Below are 17,727 nucleotides of genomic sequence, written 5' to 3'. Positions count from 1 at the left end.
TTTGGGGTCAAAGTTAGAATAAAGTCCCCCTTCACACAAACATGCATTTCGTGTGTTGTTCCTCCTTTTATGTGCCGTTTGACAGCTGAAAGGTGTTTTCACACTGATTGTTCAGAATCTAATCTCATCATATAAAATGCTGTAACAGTAACACAGCCCTTTTTCTGCACGAATACTTTTTATGCTTTTGTACATTTTGATTGCACTCACACACTTTCACCCAAGTTCTTCAATGCAAGACTTGTAACTGTATTTATTTATTTTTATTTTTTACAGTGTGCTATTAGTACTTTAGTAAAGTATCTGAATACTTCCTCCACCACTCTAAACACTCCAGTGTCCAGAAATATAAACGTGTGTGCTTGTGCGCGCGCGCGCGTGTGTGCGTGCGTGACCCCACCTAGCGGGTCCGGCTGGTATCAAACTCGTGTGACGTCACTTTTGGAAAACGAAACTGACGTCTGGGAGTTTCCTGAGAAAACCTCGGGCGGCCCGAAAGCCCCTGCTCTCTGCGCCGTATTTAAGGAATGAGCAGCCCGGACGGAGCGACGGTCTGTCTGCCAGCCGCACGACCGACCCGGAGCCGCCGTACCGCGTCACGCCTCGGCCTCGTTGACCCTGGACCCCTCGCTCGTGTGGAAGCCGTCATCTTTGTTGACTCATTTCACGTGAGTTCAGTCATCAGCTGTGATCTGCTGTGAATTTATTAACAACAACAACAACAACAAGAACCAGCTGCTGTTTGTGCAGCTCCTCTGTCACATGTGATCTCACAGGTAGAGGGATATTTAACGATACTGCATCTGTACACGGGAAGAAAGTAACGATACTCTATATTATATACGCTTTACGTACTACGGCATCCAAGTATTTCCACTGTATGTGACTTTATATCCTTTTCAACTTTAAACGCAGCTATACATGAAATACTGAGTACTTTTACTTTTCATGCTTCAACACATTTTACTGTAACAATAACAGTGTTTTTAGGTGAAACTGTGCAGTTTTGTTTTTCTAACTCACTCTGGAGTATTTTGGTCCTGAGGGCTGAACATATCTGACCTCATCTTCTCCTGCTTCCTCTTTTTTGCATGTCAGAAATCGCTCACAGAAGCAGATTTTTGCAGCTGCACTGGAGCACAGCAGAGGTCAGGCTGGTGATGCTCAGTGTATGCCTTATTGTTATTGATTTAGTTTTAATCCTCCCATAATTTAGTGGCTGTGACGAAAGATTCCCTCATTTCAGTAAACTGTGCTTGCATCGGGGTCTTTTAGAAATAGATTCTACACTTTAATGAACAGTTAATTCAAACATGCAAGTTGCTTTTTACTGTGTTTACTCCCTTTTTCTTATGCTACTAATGCTAATATTTGTCGATGGCTCTTTTTCCTACACGAATCCGGTTGTTAGATGACTAAATAGCGCCATCTATACGCAAAAATAACATAGATGGACCTGGAAATTGTGATAATTAATACACATCTGTAAATACACATGAATAATTGTGGTGATTAAACATTCAGCCTGGCTCAGCTGCTTTTATTGATGAAAAATTGTTGCACCACAATTATGCAGTCTTTTCCTCTGATTCTGCTCCGCTGTTGCTCGCAGTGCAGAGCAGGCTGGATGGTGATTTGTCTGGATGATCTGGGAACCACGCTGCTGTTCAGTGGAAAGGCTCAGCCCTGACGTATTGTATATGACAGCAAACCAATGCAGCGGCTCTGTTGATGTGACATTGTTTTCTTGCTCTTGCAGAAATGTCTCATTCCAAACCACTGCTCATCCCGTGGCTGCGGGCCCACGTTGACAGCAGCAGGTATCCTGGTGTCCAGTGGACAAACCCGGAGCGAACGGAGTTCTCCATCCCGTGGAAACATGCTTTAAGACAGGACTCCTCTGACACCGACATTCTCATATTTAAAGTAATTGTCATGCACAGTTTAGAAGCGTCAGTGGAAGTGCAGGACAAAGTAGTCATGAATATGAATTTGACATAACTTGGTGTCTGTAGTGTAGTGACTGTTTCCTCCCTGCAGGCCTGGGCAGAGGTGAGTGGCAACGGCCGGGCTCAGGGAGACCCCTCGGTCTGGAAGAGGAACTTCCGCAGCGCCCTCCGAGCCAAAGGCTTCAAACTGGTCTCTGACAACAAGAACGACTCAGCTAACCCCCATAAAGTGTTTCACTGGCCAGATGAGTCAGGATCAGGAGGTGAGGACCCACCCGGGCGTCCATAGACAGTCACCATATGGTCCTTTATTTTAGTGGATACCAGGCAAGTTAAAAAAAGAGGGGGACTGTTTCCTCTGATGTACAAAAAAAATAAATAATTAATGACGTGTATTCATTGGCACCTGGCATTAAAAATGCACAAATAATACAAAACACAGTGTTCTCTGGCTGGCAGGATCCAAACGCACGCTTCATTTCTCTTGCAGTTTTATTCATGCAAAATTATTCAGCTTGTGTATCTTAACTTTAATCCCAGGAAGGGGGGGGGGGGAGGCATCATCACTCTGCTGTTGAGGATTGCAAATTAGATAAATACAAAAATCAGATAATGCAGTAAATTCGTCACAGATGCTGCTGATCTGTTCTCACGTGTGGGTTACGTGTGCGTGTGATATGATAAAGCACCTTTCTGTCAGTGTGGCCACACGCAGCACACACATCAGATCACCTCTTACCTTCACGTCACTTACCTGCCATTTTGCATATGTTTATGTCCGGATTTGTGCTCCTGTGGCTGAGATTTGCCAAGGCGGTATGCAGATGCAAAGCGTGCAAGTCAATGCCATTTGCAGAGGGGATTATAAGATTAAAGGGGTGTTTCTGAGGAGAATAAATGATTAAAAGATAGTAAGCAGCAAATTATAACTGAGCTCTTTGCTTTCACTCTCAAAGCGAACTCTTCTGCTGGATCTCAGGACCAAGATGACCCTGATATGTTTGAGCATATTGGCCCTCCTACACAAGAAGTAAGACTTGCAGGGACACGGGAAGTAGAATGTAAATGCTGTGTTTTTATATAACTGCATATGAACTCATTCAGATGTGTGTTTTGTGATCATTTAGAGCCAGGTGATCTCGTGCTTTGACGACTGTCTGTATCTTCCAGAAGAAGCCGTGTTTTCAGGTAAACGAGCCTCTCTCTATCCCAGAAGCTGAATTGGTCAAATCCTTAATTTGATAGTGAGCGATGTGGAATCACTGCTGATCAATATGTGCCTGCAGATTCCTCTGTCAACCAGGATATCCTCCAGGAGTGTCTCAAGGGACTGAACATCGGCCCTGAAACAGGTAGACCTGTCAGCTCTGCTCATCATTTCCTCCTCACTGCTGCAGTGTGAGCAGAAAACAAGAGTATCTGAGGTACTTTTCCTCGAAAATAGTTTTTCAGTTTCTCAAACTTTTCCACAGAGGGCACTGCAGCCTTTGAGCCTCCTCCCGAGCAACAGCAGCTCCAAAACCCAGTTGTGATTGGTGGATGTGCGTTGCCTGGGCAACAGCAGTATCCAGTAACGTTTGAGGGTGCAGTCGGTGAAGCTGGGTTGCCTGAGCAACCGGCACTTCCAATGGAGGGAACCGTGGGAGGGGTCTGTGGTGGGCAGTTGGCGGAGCAGTTCCTACATACCATGAACAAGACCAGGGATGGAGATAATTTCAGTAAGTTGATGGGTGCTGCTGTAAAAATGAAATGCCTCCCCTCACAAACTGTTATGGTGGAATACAATTAAACAAGGTGACCTGTCAATATGAATAATAATGATAAACAAGAGTCACTTCAATAAGGTATTTTAAGCAGGGATACAGTTGAGAGTGAAGCTGGTGAATGCTTTTTTTCTCACACACTTCTCCTCTTTGTGAATCGTCAGAGACTCAGTTCAGGATATCAGTGTACTACAGAGGGGTGAAGGTGTCGGAGCAGCTGGTTGAGAATGAAGCTGGAGTCCGTTTCGTCTACAGGTAACATCAAAATGGAGCTTTCATCAGAGGAAACGTGTCCGGCAAACTGCTCATTATCCCCAGTTTAGCTTCAGATTGAAAAAATAGTTGGTGTTTTGGGAAATTTGCTGTTCTTTCTCACAAAGAGTGAAAGACATGGGAAGATTGACACCACTCTCATGTATGTATGTGGCTGGAGCCAGGAGACGGTTAGCTTAGCTTAGCATAAAGACTGGAAACGGGGGGAAACAGCTAGCCTGGCTCTGTCCAAAAGTAACAAAATGTGCTCATTAACCCCTCTAAAGCCAAAATGCCAAACTATTCCTTAAGCATTCTCAGTGCTTTTTCCAGGCTTCCAACCTGCTGTTCAACTTAAAGCCCAATAAATTAATCCTGTCTTCACATTAGCCCTGAACTCGTCGGGACAGCGTTGGATCCAGAGTCAGGCCTGTCCCTGGTCTCTCTGCCGAGTCCTGGAGTCATGCTGGATCAAACCCAGGTCAATCTGACCCAACGCATTCTGAGCAAGCTGGTGGGTTTGGACTTGAGGGTGTCCGGTCACGTGGTCTACGGCCAGCGGCGGGGCGAAAGCAAAGCATTTTGGAGCTTCTCCAAATTTGACCGGAGCAGACAGCCCCAAGAGGTTTCTAAACTGCATCCTCAGCCGCTGTACCTGTTCAAGGACTTCTTGCGAGGTGGGTGGAAGGAATCATTACGCAGCTTTTTATTAGCGTACCTGTGAATACATGCGCTGTACCTTGTGGCGTGTATGTGCTGACTGATTGATCGTCCCTCCAGGAATATTGGACTTCATCGACGGGAGAGACTGCCCTCCCTGCTCCCTGTTCTTCTGCCTCGGTGAGAAGTGGCCAGATCCAGACAACAGGCCTTGGGAGAAGAAACTCGTCACAGTGGAGGTGAAGGAACCTTTAAATTATTAAAACTCACAGACAGTGTTGTGCTCTCAAAGACCTTAAAGCAGTATATCAGTTTGGCAGAGAAGGTTTTTTTTTTTTTTCCCCCCGCTGCACACACCTCTATCAAATTTCATGAGTGATCAAACCGCCAAAATTGCCCACTCAAGGGAGCTGCAGTCAGCAGCACTTTTCAAGAGGCAATTTTGTCTCAGTATTGATTAATAGCTCTGAGGGAACAAAGCCTGAATACCAGTGGTGACAGCTGATTCCTCTGGCGTACAAAGGTTTTTCTGCCCCCGAGCCTCCACGGAGGAGCGCACGCTGAGAAAAGCTTATACAAAACTTTAAAGGAAGCCAGCTTGACACGTCTCACTGCTCCAGCTTTCTCCAGTTGCATGGCTTCTGTCAAGCTCACGTTTGCCAGCTCACACGAGTCATTCTTGTCACTGCATCTGCCTTCTGCTCTTTTTTTTTTTTTTGTCTCAGGTGGTACTGACTTCAATGGAGTTACTGAAGAATATGGCTGTTGGAGGCGGCGCCTCCTCCCTGCAGTCTGTGGAGCTGCAGATGTCGCTGGAGGAGATGATGGAGATGTGCTGACACGCTTTGCTGTGCTGAAGAAAGTCACTGTTTACCCTTTTTTTTGTGATCTTTGACCTTGAGAAAAGCATCTCAGAAATAATAATGTTTACATGTTTTATATCTTTATTCTACACAAAATAGAACAGGTAATAACACTGTTAATGATTGTTCTAGATTGTTCTAGTGGTGGATTTGCTGGTACTGCATAAAAGAACAAAGCAAATGTATTTAAATTGCAACTTGGACCATATTTAAACAGAAATATCCGCTTTAAAATGAATTGAATTTTTTTTACCTAAAATAATGACATGATTTGATTGGATCTCTCTTACATCAGTGATATTACTGGTGCTACTGTTTCTTCTGCTGCTTTCAAGAAAAAAATAAAATTCCAATCCTTCTCCATTCTGCCCCTGCGAGTTAACGTGTTCATGCTGATGCAAGTGCACTTCTGTTTTTTACTAAACAAAACAGCAGATTTCCCTCAGTGTTCAACGTCATCAGGAAGCTGTCAGTCATGTCAGCCTGTTAATGATCTTATTTGTTCATTTCTTTGAAGGTAATGTGTCACAATAAAAGTGATAATGAATGAATGAATTCCTACATGTCGCAACATGTATAATCAAATAAAGAAGTTTCACTCTTAGCGTCATGTTACTGGAACAATATGCAAAACCTCCACTAAATAAAAATAACAGTAAAGCCTTGAACTCAACTGCCAGATTTAACAGTCCAGGTGTGATCAGAGCATCTGGAATCAGTCTAAATGTTTTGATCTTGTGTCACATGAGACCATTTCAGCACAATATGCTATATGCACACCTGAGCTCAATCTCAGACAGTTATGTACCACAACACTCCAGAGACGGTGCAGAAAAGAGTAAATATGCTGTGCAGATGTTTATTTCACTTATTCTCATGTATCAAATATTAGCTTATCCCAAGTTTACTCTGAAGCTTCTCTTTAGAAGAGAGACTAAATGGAACTATACATCGAAATACACACAATGTCAGTACAAACAATAAGATATCAAGATATTCAGTTTCTATCTTTTCTTGAATTTGTTCAGTTTCAGAATGGCTGACTGGTGTTCCAAATTGCAAAGTTTTTACTTTTAGTCTGTCCTGCAGCTGCCCTTACAACGTACGTGCTGTTGCATGCGTATGTGTACAGTTGAGACATACTACTTCATCATAACAGTGTGTCTTGAACTTTGACCTTCTTGCTCTTACATCTGCCAGAGTCCATAGTGTGAAAAGCTCTCGGCAGCTCAGTCGATGAGACGTATCTTCCGGCAGTCAGATTTCAGAAATAGGATATTTACAAAAGGAAATTAATCACCCTCATGAATGATTGACATGTTTCAGTTCTTCTCGCCTTCCTCTGCTTCTCCATCATTCTCTGACCCAGACTCCCTCTCCTCAGTCAGGGAATTTTCCCTCAGTCCTGACATCGGGACCAGCTTCCCCTCTGAATCCACTCCCATCGGCTGGATAATGTTCCCTCTGCGAAACAAATGGGGGTAAAAAAAACACCGACTATTAATCTGCATTGCCACTGTTCTTACTGCTCTGCTCTGAGCTTAAACTGGACGCTTAGTGAGGAGTTCTTTTTCTTTTCAAACTGTTTGCCCTGGTGATGTTATTGATAGCTGATGCTGTGTGTCATTTCACTGACCTGGACAGCTTGTTAAAGAGCATGATCAGCCTCTTGGCCTCCTCCTCCTTCTCCTCCTCGGTCATGCCCTCCATGGGGTCCGGCTGCTCTGCCTCCACCCGTCCCGTCACCGGGTTGATGCGATCTTTGACCTGACGGTACTCCTCGGTGTCCGAGTCAGAGTCGCTGGAGTACTGGCCGTCAGAGCTGAGGGTCCTGGACCCCTGGCCGCCCAGCAAACCTCTGGTGGCCAGCAGGCCCGCCGCGTTGCCGTAGCCGGTGTACTTGACAAAACGACTCACTGGAAGAAGAAGTGAGGGTGGTGAATGGTGGAGGCAAAGCTTTGTATACACAAAAACCATTTATTTTTCAGTGTTAATTCGAATCAGGTGAGTGAGCCATGTACAGGAAATAAGAGAGGAAAATCAGATGGGGTGTCAGTCAAAATTTCAACACTACATACTTAATAAGCAGGAGTCACTGATTACTAACGCGTGCTTTGCAGGCCAGCATCGCTGGAAACCAACAAACGAGTATTTTAAATTCTAGTGGAGAAACCGGATATGTCTGGCTCACTTTTCAAGAAATGAATACAAAATCACACACAAGACTATAATTAAGAATATTTTGCATCTTTATCGTCCACTTTTAAGCAAAGTACGTCCTCGTTAATCGATGGAGAGAGACAAAGTCTGCTCTTACCGTTTTCCTTGCAGAGGACAAAGATGAGGTCAGCTGCGCAGTGTTTGACGTCTGTGTCCAGATGAGTCATGAGACGGATCAGACGACTCTTCACCGTGGAGCCTTCCTCTGGCCTGTGTGACACGTCTCTCAGAGGAGGCAGGATCTAATGACGAGGGGTGAAGACATTTGAAAGTTGCAAATATGATCCAAATATTGTGAGAAGCAAACTGTGAGCTTTCTTCCCACTGTTTTTGGGGGTATTACATGTTTCCTGATGTAGTGGCGTGTTTCTCTGTGCGCCCTGCAGCTCTCTGTCAGCAGATTGAGGATTGGTGTCAGCTTCTCTTTGATCTTATCACCCTGAGAAGCACACAAACCAGGAACACCCCCTCAGGTTATTTCAGTATGAGCAAACACTCTAAATTTTAAGCATTCTGCCTCCTCACTGCAAATTACTGTCTTCCTCACCGACTCCAGGCGTCTCTCCATGAACAGCACCAGGGTGTGGACGCAGTCCATGTTGACCCCCTGGCACTGCTGCGAGCCCGGCTCCGGGGGCACCATCAGCAGCACATCCAGACACTGCAGAGGCAGCGCTGACAACAGGTTGACTGTGTGACTGTGGGATTGAAAAAATACAAACATATACTACCAATAAGGCCGTGATCGCATCAAACATTACATTCGTTTAGACAAGACTGAGTGAGACATGAATGTGTTATCAGCCTAACTTTTCTGAAAACATGATTAATGACAAAGGCTTTGCAGATAACAGGCGACTCACAGTTAAATAAAATGAAATTATACAAGAAAGAAATCCAGGCCTCAGGAAAAATAGATTTATTATTCTAATCACCTGAACTGAGTCAGATCTGCTGAAAAATTTAATCTGTTTGTGCCTCAAGTGAGTAAGCAATGGGAGGACATGTGCTATTAAAGCCAGAGCTACTTACTTAGAGATGAATAATTATCACTATAAATTTCAAAACAATGCATCTTTACAAAAGTGAGATTGAGAGAGGATTTTACAACCTGGGACTAAGGTTTTATTGAATAAACCCAAGCGGATTTCATAAAACTCCTCATGGAAATCCAGGGTACAGTTGAGAGTGGTCAATGAAATTTTGTACTTCATCAATAAAAATCAAAATTATAGTGAGAAACTATAAATAGCAAAGATTATGCTATTGATAATTTCTGATGACCGCTGTTTTATTTCCATCTATCCCCACTGTGGGTCATGCTCACCCCTGCAGCTCGTCAGTGTCGTCTGAAAGCAGACACTTCCTCATCAGGCAGAGACGCAGGAGCGCCACCAGGTGTCGGTAGAGAGCTGCATCATCCTGAGGAGGGAGGACACAGGACACACATGGCACAGCTCATTTCTCTCTGATGACATGAAGCACAGCTGAGAGATGTGCTCTGCTGCAGACGCTGACATTACACCTGAAGGCTGACAGGCTCACTCTGGACTCACTGACCTCACTCGGCTCCTGCCTGTGGGCGCTGTATGTGATGTTGAAGAGGATTTTGAGGATCTCTACGATACGCTGAGAGGCTTCCAGTGAGATGGGTGGCCTGTCTGGTCCCAGCACGCACTCATACTGGTCCTTCCACTCAACGTCCAGGCAGCTCTCCAGAGCTGCAGTGAGGAGGGACACACCTCCCTCCTGGAAGAGCGACAAAGTGTGAGTGAGAGCTGGAAGGAGGCCAGTTCAGACATGCAGAAGAAGTCAGTTTACGTCAATATTAGATCCCAGCGGATTGTTATATCAGAATGATCTGACATGTATTTCAGTATATACTTAATTCTTTGTCGTGAGTGAGGTTATGTTACCTGTTGAAGCTGAGTCCTGAGCTCCGGGCGCAGTGCAGTAATGAGGAACAAGAGGCGTAGTTCATAGAACTGAACGCTGGAGGGAGACGAGCAACTAATACTGGAGGAGAGACGCTCCACGAGACCACACATGAGCCTGAGGGAAACAATGAGAACGGGTCAGCTGTCCGGAAACATGTTCATTTAAACAAAGGCCAAGTGAAGTTTATGACAAGCCAGTGATGATCAGACATACACAAGTTTTTGTCAGTCTGCTCCATCAATTTCCAGTTCAGTTTGGAATTTACATGTCTGTGAACAGGCAGGAACTTGTTGGGTGTATGTGTATATAATTAGACATGTAAGCAAATAGTTTGCGAACGCAACACAACAGCTGCGTTTGACAGTATTGTGGATTGTTGTGTGTGTGTCCTGTGAGGAAGCCCACCTGAGAGTGCTGAACCTCTCCTGTGCCCAGGTGCTGTTGTACACCACATTACACAACACCTTCAAGGCCTCTTTCCTCTGTGCCTCCTCTCCTGTGTCTCCCTCCTCCTCCTCTTCCTCCACCTCCATCTTGCTCTCTCTGCGGTCCCTCCTCCCTCGCTCCAGCACCTTGTGATGGATGCTGCCTCTGTGCATTTCGTTGATGCTGGCCCTGTGGCTCCCAAACCAGCTGATGCTGTCCAGATCTCCGCTGTTGGTGATGCTGATGTCGCTTTTGGCGTCCTCATCAAAGGCAGAGCACTCTTCGTTCTGGTAAGCGGCTTCAACGTCGCCTTCGTCCTCGTCAGCGCGACACTGCGACAACAGTTTGGCCTCGGCGAGTGAAGCGATGATGTTGTCGTAGAACTCAGAGTCAGGGTCGCTGGCTTCGTCGTCTGCGTCACATGTGGTCAGCCCGGCCAGTTTGGCCACAGTCATGAGAGCAGTGTCTGTCACCAGAGGGCCCAGGACCTTTTTGTCTCTGGAGAGGATTCTCAGGGTGCGTAGAGATACTCTCAACAGACGACATTTAACTCCTGTTCTTATGAATCTCAGGAGGACAACAGCTAAATTCTGAGGACAGGAAAGGAAAAACAGACATTTAACATCAGTCTTCAAAGGAAGAACTTACGGCACCTCTGGGCAGCAGATACCTGTCTGAGGAGGAGGCCTCGATCCTCCTGGTCGTACTCGTCACAATCAGAGTCAGAATCCGTGAAGTCTCTCACTTTATTCTTCTTGAACTGGAAGGCAAATGAGAAATAATATCATATGTTTCCCACTTCCAATCTACACTTGAACATGATTTCTAAATTGGGGCAGCGCTGTACCTCTTCTAGCTTCTTTTGCTTCAGGAGGTGGATGGTCCAGTTTCAGTGAGCAAGGCAGCAGAGAAGGAAGAAAGAGAATCAGTACGGGTTCATCTCACCACTGTGAACCAGGAGCCACATCACACATCTATTGACTAACTAACTATTTACAGCATCCACCCAAAGTGATCCCTTTCATGACATTGTCCATTCAATAACCCGACTGAGTTAGTCTCCTGCTCAAAGTTCAAAGCCATTCACAAAGCTGCTGAGCTACAATATGAGAAGGGGACCCTGCTGCTATGGAAGACATCCTATTTCTGACTTAATGTCCTCACTCTGTCTACAATGATTGGTTGGTAGGGGAGCAGTCTGAGTCAGTGAATGTGAAATAAAATACTGGTCAGTACTTATAGGAGTATGGAAAGGAAGTTTAGATCAAAAATGCTTAAAAGAATACAAAAAAAGCTTAAAATTAAAAATGTAATTAACTTAGAAATCAAATTTAAAATGTAATAAACTTTTCATTAAAATATTAAATTAAATGCAAAAATGTAACTATTGATAGAAACATTTTATTTTACTAAAGTGAAGACAGACTGAGTGCTGAATAGATGAACATGCAGTATGCTGGTTATTCAATCACTCTGCCTGGGCTCAATCTGCCTGAGCATGCAAGGAGAGAGGATCAGGGATAACTGATACAGCAGAATTACTAATCACAGACAGACTGTGGAGCAGGGGTGGGGAGGGGTGGATGAGATGGGGACGAGTGGGATGAGGTGGGGTAAGAGAAGGTTGAGGTGAGCTTTAAGGAACACAGACGATAACGTAAACCAGCTTACTTTCCTCCGCTCCCTCTCCTCTGCATCAAAGAAGAAGCACTGGGCAAACTGCAGGAGAGAGACGACAGCGATGGTTTGAAAAGGCACCGTCCAGGCACAATAGTGCGTGAGCCTCTGTGCGGTGGCGTTACCTCTTTGTTGAACTCCTGCAGCTGTGTCTGAACACCTTTCTCATCCCCCTGCTTGATGCACTGGATAATCCCCTCCAGGTCCATGTCCATGCTTCCTGCGCACACATCATTCAGGCCATAACAAAATGAAAGTTACACAACAATAAGGATGAGGATGGTGGTGACCGAGTTTACGGCATTATTAAATACATTTTAAAGTGTCAAAATGAAGGGACAAAAGAATACATCATGTACCAGTAGGTGAACATACGACATTAAAGTGCAGAAATGATGACTTTCAGTAAAATACACGACAGCCACATCAGATTGATCACCACTAAATGATTCCAGGCTAACGAAAGCTAACTCTTTTTCATGATAATTGTCTGTTTGTCTAAACTTACCTTGTGCAGTTCACTCACAGAAATCAACCAGGTGAAACCTTAAGTCTGCCAACCCAAGAGCTGTCACAACTCCAACTTTCCAGCACACAGCTTCCCAAAGTGTTTCTCAGTCCACGTATGCACAGTATTCTACGCTCTGCCTCTGAATTTACTCAATCCACTTGCTTTCCAGTTACCCTCATGCACTCAGCATGTCTCTCTGTTGCTCTCTCTCTCTCTCTCTCTTTAATCCAAGAGAGATGCAGGAGCCATGGAGTGGATATGGTTATAATCCACTAATGGACTCTCAGCTTATATCTCTCAGTGTTAACCCTCTAACCTACAGGTTTTCCAGACTTGTGCCGCACACTCTCTCTCTCTCTCTCTGTCCAGCTTTAACACACTCGTTCACTCAAATCTCTTAATAGCTTGGGAATCAGTGGAATAACCGTAAAAGATTTAGTTTTTTTTTATCATGGCTCTGTTACATAACCACACTGGAACTATTGATGGAAATGCATCAGCGGAGTCACCTGAGATAACATCATGATTCTTTCAGATGATAGTTTATAGCTTAAAAATGTCTGTTTTTTTGATCAAAGTCCTTCCATCATGTAAATGAAAAGGTGCAGTGAATTGTGTATGCAGCATTAAAATGCTGTATGCCTCCTGCCCCACAAGATGGAGCTATTTTCATGGTTGAGTCCATCCAAATATGAAGTGTGAAGAGGTTATGTAGCTCTTGCACAATATGTGTGAATTATAGAATGTCCCCATTGAAAGTAAATTTAAACTTTTACCAATTTATCAATCAGATCAGCTGTAACAGAAAACAATCTGCAGTTAAGTATTATGTATTTTATATTGATCACATTCATTCTATACTAGCACATCAGCTGTTTTTGTTTTCAGCTTAGCTAACTTACTTTCAACTGTCATACACAGTGTGTAAGAGAGCGTAAAGTTTACACTTGTCTTGAGTGTCCTGCAAGACGTAATCTGTGGGAAGATGATATGTGGGTGAATGACAGGCCTTCCTGGCAGGATGCTCACTCTTGTGCCCAGTGGGTAGAGGAAACAGGGCCTGGAGACTGAAGTGGCCAGCTGGTGGCTGCACATTTACAACAACAGGATGCACACGATGTCAGCGATAGTGGGAGAAAAGTCAGACGAGTGCTGATAAAGTGCTCTCATGGAAGTTAACGTATATTCCTCCAAGATGATTTGTGGGGAATCAACAAGTCAGAGCTGCCAGAGACCAATGACTCTAAGTGACCCTTAAAACCAGGGGAAGAAAACAACCAACGGCATTGACGTACACAATCCAGGACTTCTGCTGTAGTCATCCTGACACAGACCGACGTCATGACTAGCTGTCAAAACGGCTGAAACACGATATGCTACATGTAGCCGAAATTCAACTGACCTGTTAGCTTTCAAGGGTCAGTGCACTTTAATTGGACAGACTTTGGATCTCCATGTTTCTGAGTGTATGTTTGCAGGATGCATTTATTGTCTGTAGTGTAATTAGCAATTATTAACAACATGGCAATACAAACTAATTATATCCATTTACTAAGTATTTGATATTTTCTTAAAACTGCTCTCCACCTACAGTTGTGCTTATGTTGCCTCACTGGGATGTTTGACTTTCACTGTGCATAGTGACGCATGTGCAGAGTTTGACACCAGCAGACAGTTTACATATTCATCCCATCTGAAATCTCAGTTTACAACTCGAACATGAGATTATTTTGTGACATTTTGACTTTAGAATCCAAACATGAGCCAGTATTAAGCTTACACAAGTGCCACGTGCATATTTATTAAGCATTCATTAAACAAAGGTAAAATAAAATAAATGCAGCATTTGTCAACAATTCTACCTTTGCCTATGAAGACATATTTTACATTATAACCTCTGCCAGGTAGGTCATGTTTTCGGTTTGGTTTGTTTGTCTTTCAGCAGGATTATGGAAAAACTGCTGGCCTGATTTTCATGAGACTTGATCAAAGGGTGCATGGGCCGAGGAAGCACCCATTATATCTCAGAGCAGATCCGAATCACAGGGAGGTTACACCAATCATTTCTCACTTTTGTTAACATTGCGAGATTTGGCCGTACATCTTAAAATCCAGCAGATGGTAGTAAGTTCAACAATGACAAAACATAGCCAACTGTATAAATACGATGACTCCTCTTCACGGTCACATTCACAGGCAGCAGCAATCCTCTGAGGCAGTCCAAACATGAAGCTGCTCAAACTCTCAAACACTTGTTATGGAGCACTCTGGTTTTATGGAAGAACCAGTACTGTAACAACGCCTGTTTCTCAAACAAAAGTGTGGCTATGGAAATGTACACATAACATGGGACTAATTATACTGTGCATAATCCAAAGGTGACAGACATAGACAGTGGCTGCACTTCCAGATTTGTTTATCATAGAAATGTGGACTATTGGACTTGGCAGAGGTCTCCGCTTTTCAGTTACAAAGTGCATTTTATCATTCTGAACTGACAATATGCCAGCCTCCAATACAGTAAAAAACACTTAAATCTGCTTACAACTACATTAATGTGTGTTACAAACCACTTCTTCAATGTTTAAGTGCTTATCAATGTTAAATGGGGGGTTGAAACAAAGGGTTGCCAACCTCAAAAATGAAAAATACTTACATAGTCATAGATTCTGGATTTTTCAATGACGTGAGAACCAGAAGATGTAATTTTATTTTATTATCAACAAAGAAAATCGGCCACAAGTTATTATTCAAAGCGACTGTAAAAAAAAATGCAACAAACAACAAAGTTGAAGGTGATGTGATCATTGTTCTGTTTGGTCTAAAACCCAAAGATATTCAGTTTACCATCACATATGACAAAGAAAAACAGGAAATTCTCATGCTTGAGAAGCTGGAAATAGGGTCCAAACCGTAATTGACAGTTCATTTGGGTTTACGGCATGCTCATGTTTTCGGCAGAAATAATTAAATTTGGTCACAGCTGTTCAGCAGCTGACGCACAGGAACTGGTTTACCAAGACTCTCTGCTTTCTTTGGGCACGTCGTCCTTGCCACCGTGCCAGTTGTAACCCTTTAAGAGAATTTTCTCTTAAAAAAAATCCTTCACGTAATCCATGCTTCATCATATGTGAAATCACGAGACTGCCTTATCATTTGATTGCCAATGCTCTTGTGTGCACGCGCGCCTGTGATGACTCAGTGCACGACTCTGGCCAGATGGCAGTCACAGGAAAGGTACACAATAGACTCCAGAGGGGAAGTTGTGATTCAGTGAGAAGGAGAGAGGCTGGGAGAAACAGTGCGGAGATTGGAGACCATTAAACGTGACACTGGCTCCCCGTGGATTTACTGTATTATTAAAAGATTAAGAATTATTGGATAATTTCCTAGAAAGAGGTTCAAATTTGGCTGTGTACCAAACCTGAAAACATTTCAGACTTCTGTGACCATTTGCACCAAAGCTATGAACCCTTCCTGGATGCTATAATTTAGTCGGTTTCTCTATAAAATCTGATTTCTTATCTTGGAGGAAAGGTGTAAGATTGAGAGCTTGTTTTCGAAACACTACGCTGGGAGGTTGCGGAGGGGGTGGATGTGAGTGAAGGACATTTCAGGAATAAACATGGTGACGGCAAAAGTGACTCAAGGGAAAAAGGCACAGGAAAAATGGGGCGATAAAGAAAAGCCTGGAGGAGAATTGGGGTTATTTTGGGCTCTGCAGGCTTCCTGCAGGTGATGAAGATGAAAGAATGATTCTGGAACAATTGCTCAGCAGCAAGTGGAGTGCGGGAGGAGAGGGATGGAGGAGGATGTGGACTTGGGTGGGGGTGGGGGGTCGGTGGAGCAAACAGTGAACATATGAATCAATGTAAACATCACACAAGGTACAAGGTCAACTCAAGTGTAAGTACAATGTTGACGCTCTTGTTTAAAGCTTGTTTATGCTTGCATCACATCTCCTGTAAATAGAGCATAAAACTGCCACCATAACTGACTGATTACAAGTGTGGGAGTTGGTCTGCCAATGTGACTACCTTACAGACACACCCCCTCACCCTGTCACCACACTATAAAGGACCAGAAGTGGAGAGGGGATGACAGACCTGGGCACCCGACAATCAGCAAGAGACCACGAATGGTTCACTCAAAAAGCCACAGCGGGATTTTGGATTTTCTTGGCAGTAAGTTTCATGCTGGACTCATGTTTATCCTATTTTGAACAGGTCTCTAATTCAGAATTGTAATTTTTATTGACTCTTCATCTGTGTCGCTTATTGATATTAATGATTTGTCTGGTCAAGACAGAATGTTCCCCTCTTCATCACTCATTTTTCTGTCACAGGCCAGTGCGGTATGGAGATAGCTGTTCTGCTGCTGCTGACTGTGCCTTTGACTGCCGCCACACCACTCAGACCAACTCACAGGTTAGTGAAAAACCCCAGTAAGTATGCAGCTAATGAAAGAAGAGACAGATAGATGACAGATCGCCCACTGCCTGCCAATCTGCAAACAAGATATCAAAACGTTTCAGCCTCAAATGTAGAAAATGCCTAATTAATAAATACCGTTTCCTGATGGACCCGCAGGTCAGACGTAGACGCTGTCTTCCAAGGGGACACTGTTGGGACTTCAGAGGTGAAAAGGTCAGAGGACACACAGGAGCAGCATGTACAAGCTCTGAAGATCATCCCATTTCACTCAGAAGACAAACACCTCAACCTGGATGCTCTGAAACACAGGTACAAAAGAGCACACAGCACAGTGTGTAAGAGAGCAAGAGACAGTAAGAGACTACAGAAGCGCTACCAGTACAAGGAATAGCTGAAAACACTCCTGTAGGTTACTGATGCGGGATTATTACAGGATACATACTGGACTGTTTGTGTCTGTTCTATTCATTATGGCTCATTATGTTTTAAAAGCCTGGACATTAATCCCCCTCTCTCCTCTTCATCACTGACAGCATGGCAGCGCAGCTCCGTCCGCGGCGTGCACCTCAGCGCGGCTGCCAGCTCGGGACGTGCCAGCTTCACAACCTGGCCAACACTTTGTACCACATCAGCAAGACGAATGGAAAAGAGGAGTCGAAAAAGGCCCACGACCCCCGGGGATACGGCAGATAGGGCCAAGAGGAATGAAAACTGTTACGGACTAACGAGGCGGAGAGCTCTCAACAATGTCTCCATCTGTTTATGTTTATGTGTATGTTCTGACTGACTGGTACTTATTATGGATTTATGCTCTGTAAGCACATAGAATGTGGATGTTTGAATGCTGCGTGAAATGCTTAATCGTATTACTTTTCAAAATAGAAATTCCTCTATATTTAAATGCATTGCACAATAAATATTTAATATAAACAAGTGTGTGGACTTACAGTTGATGCATACATGGGTTAAGCTGCTAGGGTCTTGAGGAAAAATGCAACATGGACCCCGACAGGTTGAATGCTGCTTACATGAGCA

General features: G+C 44.0%; 3 protein-coding genes across 3 annotated transcripts; 2 read left to right on the top strand and 1 right to left on the bottom strand.

The window, feature by feature from the left end:
• Positions 1-474: 474 nt before the first annotated feature.
• irf3 (interferon regulatory factor 3) lies at positions 475-6,193 on the top strand. The gene is made up of 11 exons (XM_076759408.1): positions 475-668; positions 1,760-1,926; positions 2,041-2,212; positions 2,906-2,979; positions 3,077-3,137; positions 3,236-3,301; positions 3,422-3,667; positions 3,877-3,967; positions 4,355-4,641; positions 4,745-4,863; positions 5,350-6,193. Exons 2-11 carry the CDS (start codon positions 1,762-1,764, stop codon positions 5,461-5,463), a joined length of 1,395 nt encoding a protein of 464 aa, XP_076615523.1. The 5' UTR covers positions 475-668; positions 1,760-1,761; the 3' UTR covers positions 5,464-6,193.
• Positions 6,194-6,330: 137 nt separating this feature from the next.
• Positions 6,331-12,372, bottom strand: LOC143338766 (chaperone Ric-8A). The gene is made up of 14 exons (XM_076759407.1): positions 12,257-12,372; positions 11,874-11,968; positions 11,743-11,790; positions 10,919-10,936; positions 10,742-10,831; positions 10,051-10,661; positions 9,624-9,759; positions 9,268-9,456; positions 9,035-9,129; positions 8,255-8,405; positions 8,051-8,146; positions 7,805-7,949; positions 7,124-7,403; positions 6,331-6,951 (listed from the first exon to the last, which is right to left on the bottom strand). Exons 2-14 carry the CDS (start codon positions 11,961-11,963, stop codon positions 6,810-6,812), a joined length of 2,091 nt encoding a protein of 696 aa, XP_076615522.1. The 5' UTR covers positions 11,964-11,968; positions 12,257-12,372; the 3' UTR covers positions 6,331-6,809.
• Positions 12,373-16,312: 3,940 nt separating this feature from the next.
• On the top strand, positions 16,313-17,537 carry LOC143338765 (uncharacterized). Its single transcript, XM_076759406.1, has 4 exons — positions 16,313-16,443; positions 16,605-16,686; positions 16,849-17,001; positions 17,226-17,537. The coding sequence occupies exons 1-4, from the start codon at positions 16,398-16,400 to the stop codon at positions 17,383-17,385; spliced, it is 441 nt and encodes a 146-aa protein (XP_076615521.1). The 5' UTR covers positions 16,313-16,397; the 3' UTR covers positions 17,386-17,537.
• Positions 17,538-17,727: the final 190 nt, after the last annotated feature.

Source organism: Chaetodon auriga, chromosome 20, assembly GCF_051107435.1.
Source record: "Chaetodon auriga isolate fChaAug3 chromosome 20, fChaAug3.hap1, whole genome shotgun sequence".
In the NCBI taxonomy this organism is placed as follows: Eukaryota; Metazoa; Chordata; class Actinopteri; order Chaetodontiformes; family Chaetodontidae; genus Chaetodon; species Chaetodon auriga.
The sequence above is the reverse complement of the archived record's forward strand: the minus strand, read 5'-3'. Positions and strand labels throughout refer to the sequence as shown.